At 42.1% G+C, this 12,569-nt stretch overlaps 1 protein-coding gene across 1 annotated transcript in view; it reads left to right on the top strand.

Moving 5' to 3' along the window:
* LOC147123480 (talin-1) overlaps nt 1-12,569 on the top strand; it is a 287,370-nt gene that overhangs the window by 222,049 nt on the left and 52,752 nt on the right. Inside the window, exons 34-42 of the mRNA XM_085973632.1 lie at nt 404-526; nt 3,752-3,895; nt 4,012-4,173; nt 4,556-4,696; nt 7,342-7,523; nt 10,041-10,173; nt 11,164-11,265; nt 11,521-11,691; nt 12,344-12,493. Of these exons, the coding sequence (XP_085829758.1) occupies nt 404-526; nt 3,752-3,895; nt 4,012-4,173; nt 4,556-4,696; nt 7,342-7,523; nt 10,041-10,173; nt 11,164-11,265; nt 11,521-11,691; nt 12,344-12,493 (1,308 nt within the window). The remainder of the gene's footprint in view (nt 1-403; nt 527-3,751; nt 3,896-4,011; nt 4,174-4,555; nt 4,697-7,341; nt 7,524-10,040; nt 10,174-11,163; nt 11,266-11,520; nt 11,692-12,343; nt 12,494-12,569) is intronic.

Raw genomic sequence — 12,569 nt, 5'->3', positions numbered from 1 at the left:
ACAACCCAAGTTTACCCAGTCTCACAGCTTAACTAAGTCCCTTCATTCCAGGTACCTTTCTTGTGAATCATTAGTGTATTCCATCTAAATCCAGAATAGCCTTCCAAAGATGTGGTGCCCAAAACACAATGCTACTCCTCATAAGGTCTGACTAGCACTTTGCCTCATTGAAGTAGAACTTCCATGTTTTTGAATTTGTTGCCTGAAGGAATTTAAGAAAGATTAACATTAGAACAGTGTCACTTGAAGTTTTCAAATGAAATGTAGTGGAATGTTATGAGTTATGCTCCTGTGTGAATATTTGATATTAAAAGTGCAAAATCTAATCTTCAGTCAGATGCTTTTACCTTTAATCTTGTTTAAATTCAGACATTTTAGCATTTGTCCATTCATTTTTCTGTAGGTTCTTGGAGAGGCAATGACCGGAATCTCTCACAATGCTAAAAACAGTGACCTACCAGCCTTTGGTGATTCAGTAAGCTCTGGTTCCAAGGCTTTATGTGGACTTACAGAAGCAGCTGCCCAGGTAAACATTATTTTCAAAAAGAGAAAATTGTATGCATCAAATCATGCTTATACCCGTGCAGAAATGATGCAAGAGTCGCACGTAAAAGGCAGCATGAACATCGTCAGTGGGGTAGCGTTCCATACAGTTGCTGTCTTCCAAATGCATAAGTGACGTTTCTTCTACTGTATATAGAATTCTTAGAATTTTACAACCATAGAAGTTTACAACACTGAAGGTGGTTATTTGACCCATTGTACCTGCACCAGCTCTTTCATAGAGCAATCCACAACTAACTCTGCTGTCCTGTGCTTTCCCCATAGGCCTGTGCCATTATCTGTTTCTAATATTTATCCCTTTTTACCTTAAAATATGCAGTGGTCTCTTTCTCAGCTGCTCTGTGGCAAAGCATTCCATGCTCCAACAACTCGAAATAAATTTCTTTTAACCCCACTCCCCACTGTCTGATGATTTAAAATTAATAACCCCTCGTCACTGACTCTATAACCAGAGGAAATAGTCCATCAGAACTCTTCATAATTTAAAAAACTTTAAAAAAAAAAATTAAAAAATCTCTCCTTAGTTTTCTCTGCTTCAGTGGAAATAGTCCCACTATCTCCAGCCTCTCCTCATAATTTCCTATCCCTGGCATAATCCTGGTGAATTTACACTGTATGCTTCATAGCTTTAATATCATGTCTATAATGGGATGCCTAAAACTGCACACAGTACTCCAACATTGGTTTAATTAATTTTTTTAAATAAATTTATCATTACTTTTTTATTCTTGTACTCCAAACTCAAAATTCTATTGGCCTATTTTATGGCTTCATCTGCCTGCACTCGCACTCATACAGAATTATATATTTAATCCTGTGGATGTCTCTCTTTATCCAGACCCTTCAATGGTTTCCAGTAAGTGTAAACTCCCATTCCTTGTTTTTTTTTCCTCCCAAAATATATTACTTTGCAATGAATTACGTTAAATTGCAGCAGTTTGCCCATTCCACTAACCTGTCTGTCTTCCTGAAGTCTTTGACATTTCCTTTTCATTGTTTACCAAGCCTCCTCCTTTTGTGTTGTCAGCAAATGTTGAGATTGTGTTCCCTATACCCAAGTCCAAATCGGCAGCATACATCATTGGGAGAATCTATTAAATTTATCAAATACAGCTTGCCTTTAACAAATCAGTCTTGATTTTATCCTTATTTGTTCATGGGATGTGGGCGTCGCTGGCAAGGCCAGCATTTATTGTCCATCCCTAATTGCCTTTGAGAAGGTGGTGGTGAGCCGCCTTCTAGAACCACTGCAGTCCGTGTGGTGAAGGTCCTCCCACAGTGCTGTTAGGGCGGGAGTTCCAGGATTTTGACCCAGCGACGATGAAGGATCGGCGATATACTTCCAAGTCAGGATGGCATGGAACTTGGAGGTGGTGGTGTTCCCATGCACCTGCTGCCCTTGTCCTTCTAGGTGGTAGAGATCGCGGGCTTGGGTGGTGCTGCCGAAGAAGCCTTGGCGAGTTGCTGCAGTGCATCTTGTAGATGGTACACACTGCAGCCACGGTACGCCGGTGGTGGAGGGAGTGAATGTTTAAGGTGGTGGATGGGGTGACAATCAAGCTCAAGCGGGCTGCTGCTTTGTCCTGGATGGTGTCGAGCTTCTTGAGTGTTGTTGGAGCTGCACTCATCCAGGCAAGTAGAGAGTATTCCATGACGGTCCTTACTTGTGCCTTGTAGATGGTGGAAAGGCTTTGGGGAGTCGGGAGGTGAGACATTCGCCGCAGAATACCTAGTCTCTGACCTGTTCTTGTTGCCACAGTATTTATGTGGCTGGTCCAGTTAAGTTTTTGTTTAATGGTGACCCCCAGGATGTTGATGGTGGGGGATTCGGCGATGGTAATGCCGTTGAATGTCAAGGAATGGTGGTTAGACTCTCGCTTGTTGGAGATAGTCATTGCCTGGCACTTGTGTGGCACAAATGTTACCTGCCACTTATCAGCCCAAGCCTGAACGTCGTCCAGGTCTTGTTGCATGCGGGCATAGACTGCTTCATTATCTGAGGGGTTGCGAATGGCACTGAACGCTGTGCAGTCATCAGCGAACATCCCCATTTCTGACATTATGTTGGAGGGATGGTCATTGATGAAGCAGCTGAAGATGGGCCTAGGACACTGCCCTGAGGAACTCCTGCAGCAATGTCCTAGGGCTGTGATGATTGACCTCCAACCACCACAACCATCTTCCTTTGTGCTAGGTATGACTCCAGCCAGTGGAGAGTTTTCCCCCCAATTCCCATTGACTTCAATTTTACTAGGGCTCCTTGATGCCACACTCAGTTAAATGCTGCCTTGATGTCAAGGGCAGTCACTCTCACTTCACCTCTGGATTGTCCTTAATTAAGCCATGCATTTCTAAATGCATACTCATTTTATCTTAATTTTCTTGAGCTAATGTGCAGTAATTTTAATAAATCATCTTCAACATATGAATAAATATTGACCTGGTGAAAAGAAAAATAATAGCAGCAGTTCACAAATGTATTGGCAAAATGCTGTTTTGAATAAAGGATGATCATTACAGGGGAGTAATAAAGACAGTAATCTCGGTGTTCAAACATTTCAGTTTGTAGCCATCTGAATTCTATGGTGAAAAGGCTTGGGAATCACTTCCATATCATTCATATACTGAGACTTTAAGGCAGGATTTTTTTTTTTTTAAGTTTGGACTTCCTGGCTATCCGCTGTTGTCATCTGGACATCAGCTATGCATTTGCTTACTTGACATGCTAATGCCACATTGAAGGGTTAATAATTGGGATGAGATCACTGCCATATGTACTGAGTAATAATTCATAGTTTCTGGGAAGTAAGTCAATGTATTTATGAAATGAATACATAGAAAACTTGCATTTCAGACAATTTGAATGATTGTCCCCCAACCTAAAGGTCCTGTGACTCCCTGTCACTCAACTCAACCAAATCTTATTGGCAAAGCTGTTGGCATGCTGCATTGCCATGTGGTGCTGCATTGCCATGTGGTGCTGCATTGCGGTGTGAGGGAAGAAAAAGTAATGAATGTTTAGTTCCACACTTGGCCAATATGAAAAGAGGGGTCTGCAATTTGGAATGTTCTATTTTAACAATCGCAAGATTGAAGCTAGTGAACAACTTATGAGAGGACAAAAATTAGGGGATTTTTAAAATATTCAAATGCCTCCTATAACCTTTTAAAAAATTTTAATCCCCAGGCAGCTTACCTTGTAGGAATCTCTGATCCCAACAGTCACGCAGGTCAGCAAGGATTAGTTGACCCAGCTCAGTTTGCCCGAGCTAATCAAGCAATCCAAATGGCTTGTCAGAACCTGGTGGACCCAGCCTGTATCCAGACACAGGTAAGATCAGTTCTTGCTGTTATAGTATCAAAACATTTATCTTTACAGTTAATTCATTTTTGGAGCTCCCAAGACGATTGTGGAAAGGCTTTGGCTCAGTGTTTTTCTCACCATAGGTCTTGTCTGCTGCCACCATTGTTGCAAAACACACTTCTGCCTTGTGCAACGCCTGTCGTCTAGCCTCATCCAAGACATCCAATCCTGTTGCTAAGAGGCAGTTTGTTCAATCAGCCAAGGAGGTGGCGAATAGTACGGCCAACCTTGTGAAGACAATCAAGGTATCTCCTAGAAAAGTTGTGTTTGCAGTTGAATAAGGTTCTGGTAGCAAGTTTTATGGTGTTAAGTCAGGAAGTGACAAATACCTAAGGGACCACGTACAAGTCACTTTTATTTTTTGGATAACAAAGCTGCTGCTGATTAAGAATGTGAGAGTTTGAGTGGGACCTCTGTGGGCCGCCCTCAGACTCTCACTAACTGTGAGTTTGATCCATTAAAGATTGTTATAATTGAAGAAACGGCACGTTTTGATGTTTAAAAAGTAGGCATAGTCTAATCTGCAAAATGAAGGTAACTCTTATTGTTAATATGTAGACAGTTGTGTTAGTTTGGTCATATATTATCAATCCTAGAACAATTCTAACAATTTTTTTAAAAATATAGGCTCTTGATGGTGCATTCTCAGACGAGAACCGTGAGAAGTGCCGGGCTGCAACAGTCCCCCTAATAGAAGCAGTAGAGAATCTGACGGCTTTTGCTTCCAACCCAGAGTTTGTCAGCGTTCCAGCTCAGATTAGTCGTGAGGTACAGTATAAACCAAGCTAATTTCATGATGTAGAAAGGGAGCTGTAATTATCCTAATGGTGTAATCAGAATCACCATTGAGCAGATTTGCTGAATTCAGTTACGATATAAAGTGTCTTCGATTGCAATTAAAACAATGTATAACAAACAAATCTTCAGACCTGAGGGCGCTCCACTTCTTCCTTGAACAGAGGCCCAACCAATCCCCATCCACCACCACCCTCCTCTGCCTGGCTGAACTTGTTCTCACATTGAACAACTTCTCCTTTGACTCCACTCACTTCCTCCAAATTAAAGGTGTTGCTATGGGAACCCACATGGGTCCTAGCTATGCCTGCCTTTTCGTGGGATATGTGGAACATTCTTTGGAACAGTCCTACTCTGGTCCCCTCCCTCGCCTCTTTTTCCGGTACATTGATGACTGTATTGGTGCCGTTTCCTGCTCTCGCCCTGAACGAGAACATTTCATTTACTTTGCTTCCAATTTCCACCTTTCCCTCACCTTCACATGGTCATCTCCGACTCTTCCCTTCCCTTCCTCGACCACCAAACACATCTTCCCCTCCCTCCCCCCTTTCAGCATTCCAAATGGACCGCTCCCTCCACAACACCCTGGTCCACTCCTCTATCACCTCCAACACCCCCTTCCCCTTCGCCCGGCATCTTCCCGTGCAAGCACAGGAGATGCAACACCTGTCCTTTTACCTCCTCCCTTCCCACTGTCCAGGGCCCCAAACACTTCTTCCAGGTGAAACAGTGATTCTTACAATTTAATATACTGTATTCACAGCTCACGATGCGGTCTCCTCTACATTGGGGAGACCAAACACAGATTGGGCGACCGCTTTGTGGAACACCTCCGTTCAGTCTCTAAGGGTAACCCTGAGCTTCCGGTCGCCGTCACTTTAATTCTCCGCTCCACTCCCACTCTGATCTGTTCATCCTCGGCCTCTCACACTGTTCCAACAAAGCTCAATGTAAGCTCGAGAAACAGCACCTTATCTTTCAGCCTTTTGGACTCAACATCGAGTTCAACAATTTCAGACTATAACCTTGGGCCCCTATATTTTTTTTCCCTTTTTTTTCTCGTGGCAGCTGTTGATGATTCAGCCATTGCCATTTACACTTCATCTAGAGTCATCTTTTGTTTCTTAACTTGTCCCATTACCTTCTCTTTTTGCCTTGCACCATCATCCCTTTTGTCAGTCAATGTCTCCTGCTTTCCACCCTATCACAGTCTCTCCCTTTGTTCTTTCCTCCCCTCCTCCCTTTCCCTGCCCCACACTTGCTTAAAAATCTGTTACTTCTCGAACTTTTTCCAGTTCTGACAAAGGGTCCTTGACCTGAAACGTTAACTATGTTTCTCTCTCCACGATGCTGCCTGACCTGAGTGTTTCCGGCATTTTCTGTTGTTTCCAAATCTTCAGATCGATTCTTTAACCATTAGCCAAGAATGCTACTGATGATACAAGAACCATAGTTTGAGCTAGAATGAGTATGTACCTTGTAACTGTGGACGATAATTACTAATTCAGTGCTGTGGTGATTTTGATGAGGAATAGGAGTGCCAATCACCTATGCAGGATATGATGCTTTTTCTCTAATGCTGCAGTTATACTTCAGATACTGTTGGACTCCAGTAACTGCTTTTAAAGCATTGAGAGCAGACAGTAAGTACTGAATTATACTATCCTGCACTCTAGGGGAAAGCAAAATTATGCATGTGTAATTAAGTGTTTGTAAAATCTATAATTTTAGAAAAAGCTGCAGGGGGTTGGGGGGGGGGGCAGATTTGAGGGAGGGTGGGGAAAGCAAACTGGCTTTAACAGTTTCTACAGTTGGTTCAAAGGCTACCTCAAGGTGGTTGCACAAGTTGGACCCAAAATGCTAAACTGGCATCAGTGCAGTAGTGCAAAGGCTGCAGTATAATTGCATTTTTAAGTATTGGAGTCAACATGAATAACTTCCCAGCAGGTCAGGCAGCATCTGTGGAGAGAGAATCAGAGTTTTAACATTTCAGGCCGATGGCGAAGGGTCAACAGCCTGAAACATTAACTGTTTCTCTCTTCACAGATGCTGCCTGACCTGCTGAGTACTTCCAGCATTTTCTGTTTTTATTTCAGATTTCCAGCATCCGCAGTATTTTGCTTTTGAATAACTTCCCATACTTGTCCACATGAGGGCACCAAATCACAGAAATCACAGAAACCCCACAGTGCAGATAGAGGCCATTTCGGCCCATCGAGCCTGCACCGACACATATCCCACCCGATCCCCGTAACCCCTACACCAACACATATCCCACCCTATCCTCACGTATTTAATCCCCCTAACACTAAGGGTCAATTTATCATAGCCAATCAACCTAACCCGCACATCTTTGGACTGTGGGAGGAAACCGGAGCACCCGGAGGAAACCCACGCAAACACGGGGAGAATGTGCAAACTCCACACAGACAGTCACCCGAGGCCGGATTCGAACCCAGGTCCCTGGTGCTGTGAGGCAACAGTGCTAACCACTATGCCACCGTGCTGCCACTAACTAACTAACTGATCTATTGACTGCTCTTTTAACAGATGTTACATAAAATAATGTATAAACAGCACAATTGATTGCTTAACAATGTTTGCATTTTTTGTGGCAGGGTCTTAATGCCATGGAGCCCATTGTTGTGGCTGCAAAGACAATGCTGGATAGTTCAACTGGTCTCATTCAGACTGCTCGCTCCCTTGCTGTAAACCCAAAAGACCCACCAAAATGGTCTGTCTTGGCTGGACATTCTCGAACTGTCTCTGATTCCATCAAGAAACTCATTACTTCAATCAGGTACTTCTTTCCATTTAGCAAAGTTGTTTTGATAACTTGCATTTAAAAGTAAAGCATGCTTGTGTAACAATTTGACTTGGTTTCAGTTTAACATTACACAGAGCTCCCTTAACTTATAATGTTGGTGTTAATAACTGCATTTTTTTTAAATGTCTGGAACGGTGGTAAGTCTTTGTAATGTTGATCTGGGATTCGGATGACTCTAAATTGTCTAAGCTTTGCTCTTGCAGATTGTTTTGCGATGTTGTAATACATTCTCAGCGCTTTTTTCATTAATGGTTTGTTCCATCTGTTGCACACTCCACTCCTATTTAAGTATCTACTCCTGCCACATGTCCTCCTTTAAAGGAGCTATGTGTACTGTTGTTAAACATCTTAGTTATTTGGTGTTCCGAGGCATTAATAAGCCTATCTTAGTTTGGCAAGGTATTTAAAAATATAAATCAATGGGGTGGTGGACAATCTGTTTATATAAAACGCACACATTCGCATTAGCTCTTTTAATAAATCTATATTATTGACCTTATCTCTCCCCACTATTACCAAGATGCCACTTTTGAGTTACAGCTTTGAACAGTGGGCTATCCCATGTTGCCATTTAATCTAACTCCACAGTCACCAAACTTTTATGAAAAGTAGAGCTATCAATAATCAAAAAATCCCAAGTGTAAGATTTTTATTAGTCAGCCCCATATATGGGGCATCACCTAAAATTTTTTAAAATGGTTAAAAACAGTGACCTCTGTCACACGGGCTGCAAGCGATGGCCTGTCTGCTTTAAGCTCTGTCTTCCTTTGTGATTTGTGTCTTTTGACACATTCTTACAGACATATGCTTCCTCTTTGATCACTTTTGTAATTGCTGCCATTTGTTTGAGCAGTCAGTAAATTCTGTTAGAAGGTGTAAACTATTTTCCCAGTTGCTTGATTTTGAAGATAGTGATGTGTTTAGGTGAATATAAACATGAGGTGTGTTTAATGGATTGCAGACCCGTTGTCTTATTTGCAGTAAAATTCCTATATTGATGCATCTATTTTTTTATATAAGTGGCTTTCCAATCTGACTTGCTGTTTTTGATACTGGATCTCATTCCTAGCAAAGACCTGCAATTCACACCTGACAGTGTGGCAGTTCTAGTCCATGTTTTGTGACTGCACATGAATTCCAGGAACTGATAACCAAACTTGCCTTTCATGCATAATACAGTGGCACATAGAGAAATTGCTCAACATCTTCAACTGCTCATTTTCCACCTTTACATAAACTTGAGCTCATCCAAAACTCTGCTGCCCGTGTCCTAACTCGCACCAAGTCCTGTTCACCCATCACCCCTTGTGCTTGCTGGCCTACATTGGCTCCCAGTCTGGCAATGCCTTGATTTTAAAATTCTCATCCTTGTTTTCAAATCCCTCCATGGCCTCGCCCCTCCCTATCTCTGTAACCTCTTCCAGCCCTACAACTCTCTGAGATCTCTGTGCTCCTCTAATTCTGGCCTCTTGCACATCCCTGATTTTCTTCGCTCCACTGTTGGCGGCCGTGCCTTCAGCTGCCTAGGCCCTGAGCTCCAGAATTCCTGCCCTAAACACCTCTGCCTCCTTCTTTAAGATGCTACTTAAAACCTACCTCTTTGACCAAGCTTTTGATCATCTGTCCTAATATTTGCTTATGTGGCTCAGTGTCAATATGTTTTTGGTAACGCACCTATGAAGCGCCTTGGGATGCTTCACTATGTTAAAGGCGCTATGTAATGCAAGTTGTTGTTTCACCATCCAATCAGTTTAAATTTTTTAAATATCATGCAAAACTTGGACGTTTCCTACTGTCTTTCACTCCCACCATGATTAAGCTTTTAAAACACAGTGAAACTTGCAATAAACCCCCCCCCCCCCCCCCACAAAATCCCACCCCAGTTCCTAACTGGAATTCAAACTCTTAGGCGTGCTGTCTCAGATTGTACATTTGGTGGAGTATTATACATTTTTAGTAGAAATTTCACTGACCTGCACCTCCACCACCACACTCTAATATTTTTGCAAAATGGCAGTTTGAGAGTTCAAATCCTTTCTTTAATAATGGACTTTATTGTAATTCGATAGCAAACTACAACAAGTACACAGGAACTTTATTTTGTATGTGTGAAATTTACAATGATTTTGGGCACACTGCATTTTCTAAGAATCCTGCATATTTTCGTCATGTTTCACATTGGACCTTTGAGAGGTGTGTTCAGGCTTGATTAGGAATCTGCAGTGCACCGCGAGAGGCTCTTGGGCTGAAAATCTTTAACATACATGTTCAGTTCAAAAAAAAAAGAGAAACCTAATGCAAGTATCAAAATGATGGCATTATCTTTAGTAGTGTTTTCCTCACATGAAAATATGTGCAGAGGATATTACTGTCATACAAGCTATGTAAAGATTCTGGAGTGGGGTTATTACTTTACAGCTACAGAATGATTTTTATAATATCCACATCACAGGATATTAACATTATACGTGTTTAATTTCTGTTCTTCAGAGATAAAGCTCCAGGGCAGAGAGAGTGTGATGAAGCCATCGAGGTCCTCAACCGATGTATCAGGGATGTTGACCAGGCATCTTTGGCAGCAATTAGTCAGCAGTTGGCACCACGGGAGGACATCTCCCAAGAGGTGAGCAGCAAATACTTTCCTTACTCAATGATCTTCTGTATTCCAATTACATCTGTATCTCAACTTTTTTTTAAATTAAGTATTATTGCAGTTAGTGTTTTAAGATAAATTTGCATTTAAACAGCTGAAGTTTCTGTTTATTGCAAAATATGTAACAAAATTCAATGGCATGGGTGTAGCAATGTGCAGTGTCATTGAAGGACCGATCTGCACACAGCTGACAAGTTTGCAATCTCTGTCAACTCATCCAAGCGAAGGCACTTGCCAGAATGAGGGAAGCTTTGGTGAGCCACACACTCTCGTGTTGGCCAACTCCTTAACAATTTGTTGCTGTGCAGTATTGCCAGAGGCTTCGGATTGTCTTGGCCTGGTGTCCAGGGTATGGTGCATGTCTGGAGATGGGGAAGGTAGGAGACTTTAATGGGGAGAAAGTAAGCACTCAAAGTGCATACAGTTTCTCAAGTGACAATTAATATTCTGTGAATGGTGTCAGCTGTGGCTCAGTGGTAGCATTCTGCTCTGAGTCAGTAGGTTGTGGGTTCAAGTGCCACTCCAGAGACTTGAACACAAAATCTAGACTGACATTCCAGTGCAGTACTGGGAGCGTGCTGCCCTGTCATTTGGATGAGACATCAAACCAAGACCCCGCCTACCCCCTCAGGTGGACGTAAAAATCCCATGCCATTATTTCGAAGAAAGCAGCAGAGTTCTCCTCGGTGTCCTGGCCAATATTAGTCCCTCAATCAACATCACTAAAAAATAGATTATCTGGTCGTCATCACATTGCTGTTTGTGGCACCTTGCTGTGCACAGATTGGCTGCCATGTTTCCTACATTACATCAGTGACTACACTTCAAAAGTACTTAATTGGCTGTAAAGTGCTTTGGGGTGTCTTGCTATCTTGAACTCCCACTTCAACAGTAAAAATGCCAAGCTGGAGCTGACGTCTTGTCCTGACAGTTTTATTTTTTATTCCAATTTTCCAATAGGCATTACATGACCAGATGGCTGGAGCTGTCCATGAGATCAGCAATCTGATTGACCCAGTGGCAGCTGCAGCTCGTGCTGAGGCCTCCCAATTGGGACACAAGGTAAAATGGCAATATATACTGGCAATGTGAAGGTAGTTTTATGTGATTAAAATTCCAGTGTTCTATATACAAAAGTAATGCATTTCATGGTATTTGAAACCAAAGTTTTCCAGTGTCAGTTAAAATAGTCTCCGATGTTCAGCACTTCATGTAGTGTCCTACATAAAGCAGTTGCCTGTTTATGCTAAAAGATAAATTAAGTGAATTAGATTTCGTCAGATTCATGGTTTGGTGTGTTGTGTCACAAACTTACAGGTATCTCAGATGGTAAGTTACTTTGAGCCACTTACCATGGCTTCAATCGGCGCAGCATCAAAGGCAGTCAATCACCAGCAGCAGATGAATTTGTTGGATCAGACCAAGACGCTGGCAGAGTCCGCACTTCAGATGCTATACACAGCTAAAGAGGCAGGCGGCAATCCAAAGGTAAACAAATATGTTCAGGAATGTATTCAGGCTGGTGGCCTTATTTGGCTTATGTTTGCAAATGCATACTTCTTGCTTTAAGCACATGCAGTCCTTGCAGTCTAGGAACAGAGCAGGGAATTCTCTAGCAGAGGTTCATATTGTCCATGTTTTATAATCTGAGAATATGTAATGTTGAAGTAAATAGTCCTTTCAGAATGTAAAACACTGCTTGGATGCTAACGAGCTGCATGCATAATGTGTCCACGTGCACAGATTATTAAAAGCTTGTGTACAGGTACAAACCGTAATCAAAATGTGTAATGCAATGTTGGTCTGTATCTCAAGAGGGTTGGAGTACAAAAGTGATGCTTCAGTTGTACAGAGCTTTTGTCCAATCCCATCTGGAGAACTGCATTCAGTTTTGAGCACCAAACCTCAGGAAAGCTATATTGGTCTTGGAAGGGGTACAGCATAGATTCGCCAGAACAAGGGGACATAATCATAAAATTAAGAACTCGGCCATTTAGGATTGAAATCAGAAAGCTCTTTTTAAAACTATAATGAATTATATAGTAATTTCCACAATAGGTTTGGTTTGCACATTTTATATACTGATGCAGCATTAATTTGCATCTGTTCCATTCATATTTTTTAAATTTTCCTCTTCTAGCAAGCAGCTCAAACACAGGATGCCTTAGATGAGTCTGTGCAGATGATGAAGGAAGCAGTGGAGGACCTGTCGGGAACACTCAGTGATGCAGCTAGTGCTGCAGGTGTTGTGAGTGGGATGGTGGACTCCATCAACCAGTCCATAAACCAGGTGAGATCAATATCATGCTGGAGATTTTAACACAACGTGTGGTAAAAGGTTCCTACACAGAGCAGTTTAGTTCTTC

Source organism: Somniosus microcephalus, chromosome 2 (assembly GCF_052327205.1).
Source record: "Somniosus microcephalus isolate GS21.2 chromosome 2, FLI_Smic_1.0, whole genome shotgun sequence".
Classification (NCBI taxonomy): Eukaryota; Metazoa; Chordata; class Chondrichthyes; order Squaliformes; family Somniosidae; genus Somniosus; species Somniosus microcephalus.
The sequence above is the reverse complement of the archived record's forward strand: the minus strand, read 5'-3'. Positions and strand labels throughout refer to the sequence as shown.